Source organism: Malurus melanocephalus, unplaced genomic scaffold (assembly GCF_030028575.1).
Source record: "Malurus melanocephalus ecotype Western Australia unplaced genomic scaffold, MMel_1.1 scaffold_21, whole genome shotgun sequence".
In the NCBI taxonomy this organism is placed as follows: Eukaryota; Metazoa; Chordata; class Aves; order Passeriformes; family Maluridae; genus Malurus; species Malurus melanocephalus.
Window position 1 is genome coordinate 1,476,998 of NW_026623253.1, and position 17,189 is coordinate 1,494,186.

The 17,189-nt window shown below is 37.3% G+C and overlaps 1 protein-coding gene across 2 annotated transcripts in view; it reads left to right on the plus strand.

Moving 5' to 3' along the window:
- The window catches only part of CADM2 (cell adhesion molecule 2), a 554,996-nt gene that overhangs the window by 434,781 nt on the left and 103,026 nt on the right, over positions 1-17,189 (plus strand). For both annotated transcript variants that reach the window (XM_057389925.1, XM_057389926.1), the window contains exons 3-4: positions 10,728-10,880; positions 13,366-13,503. In XM_057389925.1, the coding sequence (XP_057245908.1) occupies positions 10,728-10,880; positions 13,366-13,503 (291 nt within the window). The remainder of the gene's footprint in view (positions 1-10,727; positions 10,881-13,365; positions 13,504-17,189) is intronic.

Genomic DNA, 17,189 nt, shown 5'->3' on the forward strand with positions numbered 1-17,189 from the left:
AGCTCAGAGCAGATGACAGCCCCTAAAACAGGATCCTGGAGCACTTGAGAGTTCACTGTGTGTTCTCAGACAAATATCAGGCTCCCTTTCCTTCAATTTAATTTTTCAGAAAATGTTAATTTGAAACATTTGTGGCTTTTGCTGAAGCTAATTTTTTGAACTTATTTTTTTTTTTTTTTTTTTTTTTTTTTTTATTCTGGGGAAAGGCATGCTTGTGGGAGGGCCTACCCAGAACATCATTCAGTTCCAGAGGTCCAGATCCCATTAATCTGAAACATTTTCCCTGTACCAGGTAACACCTCTGTGAGGGACAGTCTTCAAACGTTGTGTTCATCACAGTTCAGCAGAGCTCTCTGCAGGGTATCAGTTTTTAATTATACAAAAGCAATTTAAAAGCCAAAAAGGCRGACATTAATGCCTGAAAACTTCTTTATTTTATTTTTTTCTGCATTTTACCTGTACAATACAGGTAAGGGCTGCCTGAATCAGAGACTCCTAGAACAGCTGTGGTTGGAAGGGACCTCTGGAGATGATGTTGTCCAGCTGTCCTGCTCAAGCTGGGCCTGCCAGGACAGGTTCACTGCCCACGTCCAGTCCAAAGCTGGAGACTCTATACCTTTCTGGGCATCCTGTGCAGTAAAATACACTGCAATAGTTCTTTTTGTGATTAAGTTTGAAGTTTGTAGAGGATTTTCTGCAATGCTGGAGCAGAAGAGTGTGAGAAGTCCTCACACTGAGTGATGAACTGACCACAGCCCCCATTCCTTCTCCCTCTGCACTGCTGGGAAAGAGGAAGAGAAAATTTGGAGTAAAAATTCAGCCTGGAAGGAAGGGAGGGTTGGAGGATAGACGTTGTAGTATTTGATTTGATTTCTTGCTATGCTACTCTAATTCGATTGGTGATAAATTSAATTAATTTCCCCAAGTGTTTTGCCCATGACAGTAACTGAATTGAATGAGCCTTTCATTATATTTTCTGTCCCYTGTTCWGTTGAGGAGGGGAGTGACAGGGTGGCTTTGGTGGGCACCTGGCACTCAGTTAGGGCCAACCCACCAMAATAATTGACATTCCAGTCCCTTCCCTTCGTGGCCCTACTCCAGTACGATTCCATCTCTCATCTCTGGGTGACCCCAGGACTGGGCACAACACTCRAGGTGTGATCTCACCAGTGCTGAGGGGACCTGGAGGATCATCTCCTTGGACCTGCTCTTCCTAATACAGCTCAGGGTGCTGATAAGTGTAAAGTAATTTAAATTTACAATTGCTACATTCCTGAACTTCTGCTACAGAAAAGATAAAGTGTACTTGGGAGTTTATATTTGGAAATATAAAGTAATAAGTTAATTTAATCTACTCCTTCCATTTAAAGAGTTGTTGATCAGTATCCCTGATGTATATTGTATATGTAATTGGTTTAGCCCATTCTTTTTTTTTTTCTAGTGGCCTCATTTTTATAGAGAACACATTTATGACACTGAGGAAATAAAATTATTTACTACAGAAAATAGGAAAGGTGTTACTAATAGGGATGGCAACAGAGTTTTTTGTCAATTAAATATTGATAAGGAGAAGAGGAAGAGACTACATGAAGTAAAAAGTGGAGTAAAGGACAGATTATTCCAAAGACTGGAAATCTTTGGATTTCCACATTTGTGTACAATCAGGAAAATTAAAAAAAAAAAAAAAGGAAAGATGACAAAGAGTAAGAGGAATGAAAAAAATGAGGCAAGGACCAATACACAAAGTATTTGGGAAGGGCGAGTAGCATTCTGTAGCTGTAATGGTTGCTACTCTCTATATTTTTGTTTTTCAAATTAATGTCTCTTCATTTACCTCTTACATTTTGAACTGCTAAAGAAACATGCAAGAAACGACAAGAAAGAACCAAAAACCATTTTCCCCCTAACTCTTAAAAAAAGGAAATGCCTTCAAATGTTTAAATGGAAAAGTCAAGATGCATTCAGCTGCTTTTTGTCTAGACATAAGTGTAAAGCATGGACAAGTTTCTTCTGATACACTCAAATATAACTGGTGTATGTGAATGGCCCCCAGAAAAATCAGAAATTGGGGATAAATAGTACCAATGGTAGCATGATTCCATTATTATTGTCACTATCTACTGTAAGTTATGATGCATTAACTCACAGTAGAGTTTTTATTCAGTGCATATGTCAGTACTTGCTCTGCCATCATATGTCCAGTGTTTGTTTGAGTTTTCTAAATAATCTTCTGTAATACTTGGTGAACGTGTCTGGCCACCACCATGGAGTCCAAGTATTTTATTGCTGCACTTGTGTCACCGCATTCTTGGAATAAAGCTGCAAAAGAAGTAAATAAATTTAGCATAGAGAAGTTGATTTTTATTGATCTTCCTTTCTCTTTTGTTTTTGGTTGTTGTGGTTTCCCCCCCCCCGACTGTAGAGGAGAGACACTGGCAGCCTCCTCTTCTTTGGGACTCAAATTCACATCCTCCATGAGAGAGAAAAATGCTTTGGAAAAGCTAAAGAAGATTAATCTTTGTGAATATCTACCAAAGGGTTTTTTAGTTGGCACTTCAGGATTGGTTACATATCTAAATTTTATGATATGTGGATTCTTTAATCCAAAAGATCACAGAATATTTCACATTGGAAAGGGCCTCTGGAGGTCATCTAGTCCAGCTTGGTTTTCTATGTTAGAGCAGCTTCCTATGAAAATGAGAGGTCTAGATCTGCTGCCAGTTTTTTTTAGGGTTTTTTTTTTTTTCCTTTTGAATTTGGATTAACTTCAGGATTTTCCACTTCTTCATGCTAAACAATCCCAAGTCTCTAAGCCTCAACTTGTATGAGAGATGCTCCAATCCTTTAATTATCTGTTTCTGACACCATTTCTCACTAATGGTTTCCCTCACAGCACATCTGCATCTGGAAAACTAAGACAAATCCCACACAAGAGGGAGCATCTGTGTGGAGAGACAGATTGTCTGCTGCTAGGCTGTGTGAGAGACATCATAAAACTTTAAGGGCTCTATCATAAAAGATGTTGCAACCATCAAAGAGCTTTCTGAGAATCCTCCCTGGAATTGCACTGGGCTCATCTCGGATCTCTCCTGAATACTTTGTTCCATATTTCAATTCCCTCAGTAGTGAGATCTCCAAGCCATCCCCAGCAGTGCTAATATCTTCAGTATCGATGGATGCATTAACTTTCGACTCTTCATTGGTTCTGGGATCAATTGCTGGGTTGATTGCAGATACATTCATCAATCCTTGATGGTTTCTTGGCTGTTTTGTCCAGGTTCTGTAATATTTTCAAGGCAGTGACCTGTTCTTAATTGGCCTCTGGAGGAAGCTAACTTGCTCCACTGGCTGCAGTAGGAGTTTAGGGAGTCTGGCTGCTTAATGTAGTTAGGAAGAATGAATATTCCTGTGCTGGCATCTGTGGCCAACGTGGCCATCTGCTACAGGAAGGGTGATGTTCATTTCTGTGTCTATGTGATCAAGAAGTGCAGAAAGAACAGTTAGAGAGAAATCTCTGCTTGAGTATCAATAAATGAGAAAGTATCTCCATATTCTGCCAAAATAATGTTTGAACAGGACTGAGCTGTTTAGAAGACTTTCCAAGAAATATGAAGCAGTGCCATAAACATGACTCTGCCATGAGTAACACTCATTCCTGCCACTAAAAACACTCCCAGTGTCATGGGATTATTGGGTAACACTCATTCCTGCCACTAAAAACACTATCAGTGTCATGGGATTATTAAATTTAGCTGTGAACGGGCAGAACTGTAAGGTCACCATGTGCAAGGTCAGGGAAACACAGGTCTGCAGCTTCCTTGAGGCCCGGTCAGCTGCACACACAAAAACTGCAGTGTGTTTGGGCAGGTCTGAGTAGAACCTGTTTGTGCAGCAGTGCTAAAAATGTAAAATCTGAGTTATTCTCTTTTCCCTATCCTTTAGGGGCTCCTTTCTTTCAAAGCTGACTAAAGCCAGTGCATGAGGGTGACCAGCAGAAAATGTAAAGAGCAGTTTCTTGACAAGGAAAAGGAGTATTGTACAACTGATGTTCTTTAAAATACATAAATGGGTTTGGTAGAGCTCTCTGCTGTTTGGCCAGAGAGTTTTTAATACCTACATGAGCTTAACTCTGCCTTGGTCTGCAGTCTTTAGGTGCTGTTAACACAAGGAGCAGTATCAATATCAGTAGCACAAGAAAATTGCCTGGTTTGATCTTCACAGTGGAACAAACTTGGCAAGCTGTGCAACTTTGTTTTGGTTTGCAAGAGGATTAGTATTTATTTATTTATCTCTTCTACTCTGATAAAGTCATTATCTAACATTTCTCACTTACACTGAATTCTCATTTAGCCTGAAACATAGTGTTTTGTCTTTTCAGTATTACCCTCCATATTAGAGAAAAAAAAAAGTTCTAATTTCTGCCTTAGGTAGGTGTGAATTTATTACAGCTCTCCATTGTATTATTTTCATTTTCTTAGTATTAGTTTTGCAGTATTCCATCAGTAGACCTTCAGAAATTATCTTCCCAACTGAGAGACTGTTTCTGTCTGTAATTTACAATATATGGCACAGTGTGATATATGCTATTTTGGAATATTGTAGCATTTTCTTTTACCATAATTGCAAGGATCAGTAAAAACCAGAATAGGATTCATCTTTTTAGAGTGGTGCTGCATTTGAACATATAGTTAAATAATTTCCTCTGTAATCCTCAGGGCTCCTTTCCTGCATTATCRTTTTCAAAACATTCATCTCCAACTTAGTTCATAAGATTACCAATTACTTTTAACTATTGAATCTCATTTATTTTAATTCTGTCCATCTCTAACCTTGCCAGATCATTTTGCAATTTTAATTTTTGCAGCTGCATATTTGAGAAGTATGATTTTAAAATATTTTCTAGGCTACTGTGCTATGGCACATGTCCAGTTGCATTAGGATAATAGGAAATCTTGTAATTCCCCACAGAAAACAGAACCAGATGAACAGACCTTGTAAGACAATGTTTCATCCTGACTAATGTGATTTTTGTTTTATTATTTGGAGATGCAGTTAAGTATTATTTCAACTCAGTAAAACAGTCAAGCATTTTCATAGTTCAAAACCTGTATGTTTTGAAAAGATTTGAAACTTAAGTTTCAGAGTGAGAGTGAGAGTCAGACCTCAGAGCTTCTCAGACAATAAATGTCATCCTTAAGTTTCTCAAAAGACAAGAACGTAAGTTCACTGCTTCTTTAATATCAGAAACAGACATTATAAACACCCTAGAAAGCAACTTCTTCCTCTCTTTTTGCATGTGGCCATGTTTCTTGAGAGATCTGAAAAAGAGAGAAAGAAGCAAATACAGAACATGACTGTGAGAGAAAATGTAGCTCAGAAAATGTGCCATGCAGGAAAGTTTTACTTCATTTATTCCATCCATGAAGGGCATTTATTTGTCCTGGCCTTCGTTTGTCAATTGGCAGCAGTTGGTGAAGCTTCACTTAGCAGCTGTGTTGAAGATCGTAAGTCCTTGTAAGTAACCTTAAACTCTTTTCCTTTTATCCAGAGTGCAGGAAAGGGAGAATTGTTGTTGTTTCACWGAAGAAATTACCTTGCTGTTTGGGTTCTCCTGATCAGCATCTAAGGCCGTACACCATGATAAATAATAGATAARGCTGTGAGACAGGTTCTGAGTCCCCAGTGCTTTGGCCTTTTCAAGGCAGGCACAGAGTGGAYGCCTCCCTTTAGTGAGACTGTCAGCACCTCTCTACATGAAGGGAGCTGGCTGCATGACTTTGGCAGATGCATTATGCAACATGCAAAAACTCTGAAAAATTTAAAGAGGGGGAAGCAGCTTGCTGTTGAACATAGTTGTCTAAGTAAACTAATAAAATATTTCGGCACTGTATCTCAGCTGAAACCATCTAGTCTTTCCTTATTGGAATGCAAGCCAGGACATAAAGTAAAAGATGGCTGGATGATTAAAGATAGAAGGGTATTCCTATTGAGCCTATTGTTTCTTCCTTTTGATTACCAAATACTTAAGAAATACAATGGAGTGAAAAGAAAACCTGTCTCCAAGGATTGTTATGTTGTCCTTCCGTTTCAAAGCCTTACTTAGTRCCTTTTATGAAGCTCAGTGGTGCCCTGAATTTATTAAGTACATGAATGGGTTGAAAAATTCAGTGAAGTTGACGTATTCACAGCATGYAAGTGACAGAAAACTGGGAAAGACAGGGTTTGGAATGTGTATTTGAACTCATCTTTACTAATCACTAATCACTTTCCTAATGGGGGAAAAGCCATCATGAAGCTACAAATTGGCCAGACTGTTCCACAGACAATTAGCCAGAGATCTGTCCCCACTATTGCTTTGTTTGTTTAATATGTTTGTTTAATATTTAATTTTATTTATAAATGATGTCACCTTTAAAGGATACCAATGGTCGATATGTCAGCCATTTGGCAGATTGCATAGAAATTCCTAATTTATTTTTTCCCCTCTGCATTGGCATTACCTGTGAAAGTAGATTCAGTTTGAGGACTTCTGTCCCAGGGGAAAAAAAAAAGTGATGGTTTCACAGATGCAGTGCTTTGGACAGGTAAGAAAGGCCTCCACTGAGAAGTAAAACCAGCCTCAGCACGTGCAAAAGTAGAAATAGAAAAATGGAATTGCTGAATATCCACACTGCCACCCTTGTGTACTTGCATGAAAGTAATCAAATGGAAATGAAAGAGGAAGGAAATGGATTTTCTTTCCACATGGAAGACAACTGAGAAGTTCTAAAATCTTAGGTATTCAGGTGCCATGCAAGAATAGACTAGACAGGCTAGGCATGAATAGAATGACTATATATCAGTCATTCTTCTTTTAAAGGAAATTTGAATTTAAAAAAAAAAAAAGTGAATGTTTAGAAGACACAGGATAACAATATTAGTTTGGTTTGTTCCATCTACTCCCATTCTGTTTTTCTTGCTCTGGTGGTGGTGCTTGATGCACAACTAGAAGCAAGTTCTGTAATCATCCTGTGGGGATCTTGGTCTATTGGATTCATTAGGAACAAAGAAAAAGGCTTCTCAAGTACATCCAGAAACACAACATAAATCCCTTTAAATCTGTTTCAGATGATGGTGCTGCATTCAGAAAATGGAATCTGAAATCAGAGGGATTGCTTTAGTTTCATAAGCATTAGAATTCCAGGAGTTTAGCATGATCTGTAGAGTATCAGAAATCCTTCTGTTTCCAGCTAATGGTTATGTTATTCCCATGAGAGGGAAGAGCTCCAACAGAAGGAAGAAAAATTTGTTGAGTGAATCCCAGGATGGCAGCATGTGTCAAGTTAGTATTCTCAAACATCAGCAAATTACATTGGAAGATTGGGGGATTTTGTTGTTTGTTTTTTTCTCCCCATTCTTCAAATATATGACTCAAAATACTAGGAAGATGTGGTGATTTTAGATGGAATAACATTAGAGAGGCTGCTGGGTGGCTGCTACGTTTAACAGGTCCAATTGCCTTTTCCTCATTGTATGAAATGTGGTTGTTTCTTCCATTTCTGAAAATATCTAAGGTTCTTTTGTCTCTCCAATGTAATTCCTGTTGCAGGATTTCCTTACGATGACATAGGATCATTATATTATTATTTTTCAAAAAACAAAGTACAGTTTTTATGATTGTGAACAAGGAGACCAGTTTGTTGTGATGGTTGTCAGTCTCAATAATTGCTAATTAATGCAGCTGAAATACATGACCATATCTCTTACTGATAATTACCTCAACTATACAAATTATCAAGGTTGCTTGTTTCTGTGTCAGAGAACATTCTGAAAGGAAATCTTTTCCACAGGAAAAGAGAATGACAGGTAAAATAAATGAAGTGTGTTTGCTTAGGAGCAAGTGTTTTATGAATAATTGTTTCATGCCTTGCAAATTAACTACATCATGCATGCCTGGGAATTACAGAAAACTGAAATAGGGTACATAGGGCATGTTGGAATTTACTATGTAATTATATTTCTAGTTGTATTTTATATCATTCTAAAGGGCTTGCAACATAAGAATTCAGCAAAGAGATGCCAGTGCTGGTGTGCTTTGTCACTGGCTTTGGCATATGTGTATTTCCCAGAAGTCAAATAAATATTCTGTTTATTTACCCTTTTTCTAGGATCTCTATAGGTGTGTGAACTATGGATAGGGTAAYGATTCAGGAATGTAGATTAAAATCCCCAGCAAGGGGCCAGAAAAGCCTGTTTGGCTTCTAAAAAAGTGAAATAGAAAAAAAAGTTTCCAAAGAAGGTTCTGAAAGAGCAGTGTTCTGCTTTTTGTTTCCATCTGCTAATTAAATACGAGGGAACATTTTGTACTTTTTATGAAACTKGGTTTGAACTGCTGTGATGAGCCCTCAAGCTGGCTTGAACCTTGTGGTAAAATTGCCCTGTTTTGGGGCAATTCTCATTGCAAATAAGAGCAATCATAAAGCTTACAGAAAGCTTTGGAAGCTCACATCCTTTAATAGAGAATAATAACCCGGATGAGATCTGTCATCAAATAAGTAGGACTAAAATAACTCTGAAAGATTTTGAAAAGATCATGGTGAATAAATCCTGTTCCCATCCACCAGCTCCTTGAGGAGAGTTCCTTCTCCTTAAAGCTTTTGCTCACCACATGGTACCTTTTAGTAGCTGCCCTCTGTCCAGTCTCCGTGGGCTGCTTTCCTCCATCCACCAGGTTTGCCAAGAATTCCTGCTCTGAGCAAGACCCTGCTCCGCTCCCTCACAGTGCCTGGATATCATTGCTATAATTACTCCTGGCCTCTCCAGTGTTGCTGTTGTTTCCATCACCCTTGAAGCAAAATGAGCCTAAGACAGAAAAATGGAAACAAGCCACTTCTGGCATCCGTCACAGCTATCAATTTCATGAAGACAAACTGGTGTCTTTCTAAACAGATGAGGTTGTAGAAACAGTTACAGGAATACAATTTGGAAATAGGATTCTAAAAAGTCTCAGTGTGAGTGCTCACCTTGTCTAAGCAATGGCAGTAAAATTTGGTTTGTCTGTCATCTGTGTAGACAGGAAAGCTTACAAATATTCAGGTTTGAAAATGATGGAACAGATAATGATCTTTAGACTTAGCACTTACAAAAATCCTTCTGACAAACAGCTTTCCTGTAAAGGAGCATTATGTTGGTGCTATTTGCAGCATTTATTGCAAATTCTGTGTTGGTATTTCCATTACAAGACTTTCTCACTGTTCTTCCAATGAAAGTCTTCTCCATAATGAAATATGGAACATCTGATCTCATCTCTTGGCCAGTGGTTGTTTTTACCAGCTTTACAGAAAATTGATGAAGCTGAGGTTTTTATATTTTACAAAGGTTAAAATAGCTGTGTAGGGGAGGCAGAGAGGGAGGAAGGCAGTAGGAATGTAACTGATGGCAATGGTTTGTATTTCAGTTGTAGGATCAAAATGCTGTTGGCATCATCTGCAGGCCAGTTGTGCTGTAGTGGAATTCATCACTGTTCTTAGTGCATTAAATTCTACACATTGTTCCATCTGTAGGAAAATATTTCAACAGATACAGAAATCTTTATCATGAGGTAGTAGCACCAGAAAGTAGAATACTATATGATATGATAKAATGCATTATTTTAAAAATAATTTCTGATTAAGGAGAGGAAAAAAATCACCACTTCCAAATTATGGAGTGCTGAGATTTTTTTTTTTWAATTTTKTTKTTGTTGTTGTTGTTTTGCTTTTCTGGGTTTTATGCTGTTGTCAAATTATATAAATGGGTGTGGTGGTGATCAAACTATTTGGAAGCACTCAATCCTTTTTAATTTTTTTTTAATTATTATTATTTTGGAAAGATCAGTAATATGAAATAAACTACKAGTCTTGTGCCTGCTCATGTGCATCTGACTAGAATTGAAAAGCTGAGAAAGGAATTCTGAGTCCCCATCTACTTCCTCAAAAATAGCAATAGCTTCACTGTTGTGAAGAGTTTTGGCTGCCAAAGCCACAGTGGCCACCTTTGCCTGTTGGGCGTTAATCTAAGTAYAGGTTTTAAAATACTTTGAATTTTAAAGCATTACCTAAAGTGACATTTTGAATTGAAGTGAATCTGCATTTTCCTTTCCTCTCATTGGTTTCATGCAAACAGAATAGAAGATTGTATTTGTATTCATAACCAAAAAAGTAAAGCCACTGTACTCAATTACCTCAAATTGTTAAATGTACTACATATGCATGCATAAGTGGAACTTGCAATCTATTAGTAATGAGAATTCACAGAATTCAGGCAATCTGATATTCCAGGACAATGTGAGAAAAATCTGTAGACAAACTATGCAAGGCTAGGCACAGAATCCTCAACATTTGTAAATACACGAAAACCAGGCTGGTTTAGGAAGGATTTATTTTAGACTTTTATTTAGAACAAAACTGTCAGGGGGCAGAAATCCAAGCCACTGTTGGATTGTTTAGAGGAAGGACAGTGGTAACTCAAGTCTTTTAGTCTCTAGGTTTGTATATGTTACAAATCCAGGTTTATATATGTTACAATCAAAAACTTGCTAAATACTCATAACTTTATTCTACAGAGAAAACAAACTACTCTGCATAGAGTGCGTAACTGTGTTCTAGGGCCTGATTTAATTTYGCCTTCATCAAGACTCTTGTACAGCACACCACGCTTTGTTCATGTGCTGGATCCAACGTTAATGTGATTTTTTTGTTGTTTTTCAGCTCTGAGGGACAACAGAATCGAGCTGGTCCGAGCATCATGGCACGAGCTGAGCATCAGCGTCAGCGACGTGTCGCTGTCGGACGAAGGGCAGTACACCTGCTCCTTGTTCACCATGCCTGTCAAAACTTCCAAGGCTTTCCTCACCGTTCTCGGTAAGTGCCGACAGCTGAGTGTGAAAAAGCTGATGTTGAACTCCCCGGGCTCTGGCAAATTGTGATAAGAATGAACTTTGCAAAGGCTTGGCAGAAGATAAATGTAAATGTCTGATCTGGTTTCCCTGATGGTTGTTGTTTCATGTTGCCGTGCTGGGAAATAACGCGGCTCTTAGCGTTTGCACCGTGGCAGGATAAGGAATTGGGGAATGCGCGAACACCGTGGAGTGAGTGCTCCGTAACGTGGACATAACCTCTGCATCCCCAGTGCCACAGTGCCAGGAAGGTGCATGTGATCATCTCCCAGCAATCTATTCCRTGGGGCAAAAGGGAGAAAATCACAAAGCATGAAATCAAAACGGGCTTTAGAGCTTTATCATTTTTACCTTAGCTGTGCATTTTTTTCTTTCTGCTCATTCTGGTTTTTGCCTTTATTTTTTAGTCTATAAAGTGCAAATTTTSACTGGGTTTGCGGCTTCTTTTATGCTTTATCCTCTAAGTGCTCTGCTGTTTTCCCCAAAGGTTATAGATACACWCAGAAAAGCAATAGATTTCAAGAGATGCCCAGGAAATAAAGTTTCTGCTCGAAGCYTTATATGATTCTATGAATGTCAGTGGCCCAATCAGCCAAAATTGCTATAGTTCATTGAAACACACCTGCGAACCTTAGAGGTTATATGATTTTAGAGATTGATTTTTATTCTTTTTTTTGCCTTTTTTCTGTCCCTGAACATGACTCTTTCTTTCTTTTTGTTTTATTTTTATATGTGGATGGGCAGACAGTTGAATTTAAAAGGACTAATGCAAGATATTCTCTGTGGCAGTAATATTCACATTAATCCAGCCAGGGAATTGGTTTTGTGCTTAGGATATGAAATACATCTCCCTTTCAGTCCCTGTGAGACTATTTTACAAAGATCTTCACAAGTTTGCCATTAAGGACAAAAAGTACCCACTCAAAGCAGAATATTCTGGAACAGCAACAGCCTGTTCTTAATCTTCTTTCTGCAGAGAGGCATTTCATGATCTAAACAATAGAGGTTTGCACCAGTTGAACATTTTAAATGGTGGAAAGACATAGAAAGGCATTACAAAGACAAAAAAAAAAACACCCAGAAAATATCTAGCCAGTATTTATCAACAAAAGTAACTTTGCCTTTCACAGACCTTTAAGCTTTATCTTCTTTTAGGGGAGGGTGTAATGAAATTTTCCCAATATCATCTACTTACCCTCCAAGAAAGAATGCTGCACAGTTTACGATTCCTGCCTTTTTTTATTTGGTGTTTGTAATTTTGTATTTCAAAGGAACATTTTAAACTCTTAAAACATTGTCTACAGGAGAAGGGGATCTTTGACACTGAAATGTTTTACATATTCTAATCATATAAACTATTTTCATGTACTAATAATGTTTTTATCGACTGCTCTGTTGTCGATTAGAAAATTTAAGTGTCACAGTATTGTAGTAGACACCATTTTCTGTCCTGAAATAGAGGAGTAGATTTATTAAAAAGATGTAGTATGAAATAGGTATTGCTGCTTTCCTTTTATGTACATAATCTGTCATTTTGGAAAAAAGATGTAGAAAAACCAACTTATGAAATATAGGGCACAGGATCAATTACTGTGACCAGGCCCTTTRTCTGGCCACAAATATGAATGCACCAAAGCACTGTAGATGCAAGTTATAGCTGACATTTTTTGAGATTTTTAAATTACTGTCATCAGTATTGCTTTAAAAAAAGTTATTCTTGTGTCTTTGTAAGATAAATGGATTTATAACCGTAGTGCTCAAAACTTTCACAATTTTCTTTTTTTTTTTTTAATATTTCATGGTTTATTGAAAAACAACCATTTCCAAATTTAATACTATGTGTACAGTGTGTCAAAATCATATGATCTCCTCTGAAGAATTTGTTTTCAGCTGAAGAACTCTCCATAGCCACTGGAGCTGTGATTATACCACTTGGTGTTTTGGTTTTACTTTCTCTGAAGATAAAACAACTCCTGTATTTATTTTCATCCTCTCTTTTCCCTGGGTTTTGTATTAAAGTCTCCATTACTCAGGCGTAAATATCTGTTCTGAACTTAGGTCAGTTCATCTTTTTGTTGCCTGTTATGTTTAATTTTCACAGCTGTGCTTCTAATGTGCTTTGTCATCCTGCTTGCTGTGCTGAACAGTTTAAATATTGCAACAAGTCAGACTAGACCTGCATGCAGAATATACATAGATAAGGTGTTTATTAAAATGCAATCTGTTTCTCTTAGACAATTAGGTAATTTTTTCATTATTTTTTTAGAATCAAATGCTGTTCAGATTGATGGTTTATTTACAATAGGAAAAAGGTTTAAGTGACAAGGCATGAAGAATCAATCATCCTGCTTCCAGAATTGAGAATTTATGAAGAAGTGAACTTTAAGTTGGTTGTGTRTTCATGGCAGTAGCTGACACTATCAGAAACATTTTGCTTGTTTGCTTGTTAGGTGTACCTGAGAAGCCACAAATTACTGGATTTACCTCACCAGTTATGGAGGGAGAGAGGATGCAGCTAACTTGCAAGACATCTGGTAGTAAGCCAGCAGCCGATATCAGATGGTTCAAGAATGACAAAGAAGTTAAAGGTATTTAAAAGGATTTTGGTGTCATTTGGTCCAATTGTCAAAACTATCTATTCTGTAGTATTGTATTTTTTAATTTGTGTTTGTGRGGTTTCTCATACTGAGCCATTAAACGAGTAGAGGATAGTGAATTGATTGAACAGATGAGGAATTGATTGTAAATTACTGCAGTGGTCATAATAACCATCTTTTTATTGTTTCTTCAAATGGTAAAACCTGATGTTTCAGATTTTTCAGAACTTTGTGCAGCACRATAAACTCAACTGTGAGGCTTCATAGAGAAATATTTAATGTATTATTTTTCATAGTCCCACCACTCACCCCCACTTTCCCTTTTCATTTATTTTGTGTCATTGCAATATGAGGTATGTCTGATTTAGTTAATTCCCAGATTTAGGTGGGAATATACCCTCCTAAATAACATGACCAGGTGAGGCAGAGCCATCCGGACGAGGCTGGAGATTGCGCTTCCCATAGGAGAGCTGTGGAGCCTGCTCTGGTGAGGATGAGTCAGGATGTAGGGAGGGAATCTCAGSTGGGAAACTCAGAATCTACAGCTGGGACAAGAGTGCTGATAGTCTGCAGCAAGGAGGAGGGAGAAGATGGATTTTAAGGGGATCAGAAAAACTTCACAGAGGCTGGGGGGAGCTGGACAAAGTCTGCTGTAACTGAAAAGCCACCGAGTGGCTAAACCAAATCTGACAGCAAGGATTTGCCTTTGAGGATGCAGCAAGCTGGGAAAGAACTGYATATGAAAAGCTGTTTATTTCCTTTCTGTCTTCTCTTTCACTTTGTATGTTCTTTGCTTAGAACTTGGTTTTCTAGTCCATATTCTTACAAAGGCTGGAATAGTTTTAAATCCTCATTGTTGAAGGAGTGAAGGGAGGTTTCTGCTGCAGAAGGCTTGGTCACACCTACAAGCCAATTGAGGTGCTCATTATAAAGTAGATGAATGAAAAGGATAAGGTATTGATATTTATTCATTTCACCTCTACTCATTCTGCTATAAGACCAAATGGATAAGTGATTCAAAATCCACCATTACTGTGGAGCTTTAAAAAAACCCATTCCCCCCCCCCTCAAAAAAATACAAAAACCACAAAAAACAACCAAAAAACCAAAAAAAAAAAAAAAAAAAAAAAAAAAAAAAAAAACCAAAAAAACACCCCATGCTTTTATTTGATTGATTTCTCTAATATTTTGGGTTTCATTAGATCAGTGAACTGCCTCAGGCAAAGTTGCAGAATTAATTAYAGAACCATTTCTCTTCCTTTACTGTTCTCTACCACAGTTCAATGTGTAAAACCAGAGCTGTGATATGAAGATTTAGAGATTTGGACTTGGTTGCCTAAGAACTCTGTCCGTTCTAGAGGTGTCCTTATATTTCCAGTGAAAATGAGCATAGTGTTGAAAGAAAYAGTTTTAGACTGGAATAATTTGAGATGTGAAACGGGGATAGAAAATGAGGAAATAAAATAATTCTTTTCAGTCAGTACTGGGAAGTTTGAGGAAATCGATGAAAGAAATGCAGCACCTCATCAAATGTAATTAAAAAGAAGAATTTAACAGCACAGCTAACACACATGGCACAGCATAGATTGTGTCATCCAGAAAAGATGGAACAATGAATATACRTATTCAAGGCATGTAAAGTTTGGAAATCACTCCAAACCATGCCACTACYTTAGGAGAAGCGCTGATACAGTTGGCCTAACAGCAACGCAACACATATTTGAAGAGATTTTATTAAAAAAATTATGTTTTGAAATCTGGGGTAATACCTTTGCCTTTCTTTCAGCTGGCATGTAATTGAAGCCAGAAAGCAATTTGGTGATTTGTCTTTTTAACTAATTTGTTAATTTGTTAACATTCAAGAGTTCCCAAAGAGATTTTTTTAAAAAAAGCATAACTGGGTGGGGAAGAAACAAAGAAGGTGTATGAAAAAGAACAGTGAAGGGGGAAAAAACACCCCCAAGAACCAGAAAAAAAGAGGAAAGTACAGATCACATTTATTTCAGTTTAGTTTTCTAGGTCTTCTGAAGAGCACATTGCCATTTCTCAAAGGTTAGGAATAAAATAACCTAACCAGTCTGCAGTGGCATCAGCAGAAGTTACATTAGCTTTGTGCAGTGTAGAAGGTGAAATGATAAATCTGAGAAAATAGATATGAAATTATATGCTAATGCAGCTGGCATTAAAGGTTAGGAGTTCTCCTGTCTAGCACCAGTAAATCCAATTGTGTTACACTGTATTATACGTGGTGCAAGCGAATATAAATGATGCACTGAGATCAGAGCTGCACCAAAGGGGAAAAAGCCACTCTAAAATTGTAGCTCCATTGCTATCACTCAAAAAAGGAATCATCATCTGCTAAAGGAATATTGTTTGATAAAGTAAGTGCTGGTAATGAGAGAGACTGAATGTGAAGMACTGGGCACCACACCTTTTCCTGTAGTGTTCTGTCACTCATATTTGCACCAGCTTAACAAAGGGATCTGCARTTTAGCATTCTGGTGACATTTCTGGAACATTATTAAAAGCAAAAAATACTGGAGAAGCTAAAAGTATCTTTTTCATTTTGAAATTACCTATCTTTTCCAACACAATTTGTTACATGCCCTTCCAACAAAATTGTATAAAGAATTATTTTTAGGCTTCAGGAGTATTTTGAATGGATTCTCTGTTTTGTTTAATTTTTTCTTGGAAAACCAGATTTTAAAAACAAGTTCATTTTGTTGCAACATATTAAGATAGTTTGAATAAATTTGTGTATTTTTAGTATACACAAAGTTTTCAGAGAAGCACTGAATATTTTGTCTTGATAAACCTCTAGAACAAAGATGACCATTTTTTAGATAACAAGGCTATTTCATATCAGAACTTGAGTTTAAACATGAGCAAAAATTACATCTGCCATGTAAAACCAGAAAAACCATATTTTCAAAAAAAAAAAAAAGGAGTATTTTCATTTGAATGTGAGGGGCATGTGCTTTTATAAATGGCTTGTGATGAGCTATGGGTGATGAACATTCCATAGTTTCCATTTATTGTTTTCACTGTCAAACATCTGTACTTATGAGATATAAACTTTTATTAGTTCATATGATTATTATTTGATATTATTTAATACAGGAATATCTGTATGTGCACCAGTCTGACAGAGTCATGGAGRTGCACCTGTAGCTGATCCTTTGGTTTCATTTGGCCCAACATCTATTCAAAGGTTAAATCAGGTGCTTAAAGGTCTTCTCCAATCCAGTTTTGAAAAATATCTCAAGACAGAGATTCCATTTTCTCTCTGGGGTCGATTTTTCAGCATTTTAAARCCCTCTTTGTGGAGTATTTTCATTATTTGTAGATATTTCATGATGCATAATCAGAATTTATCTCAGTGTAACTCRTGTTAGCATTTACTGTACACCTCTGAGAGGACAATGGTCTTTTTTTCTTTTTTTTTGCCACAATTTGGATACTTTGAGGCACCGGTTTGACCTGGTTTTACTCTTCCTTGGGTTAGATAATATCAACTTTCTTCAGCTGTCTTTGCACAGAGCTCTGCTGACCATCTCCATGGCTTTTGCCTGCACCTAATTGGGTTTGCCAACAGGTTTATTGTGCATTTTTTTTTCTTCAGAAAGCCCAAAACTGAGCCTGATACTCTCAATGTAGCCATGCATGTCCTGAATAGA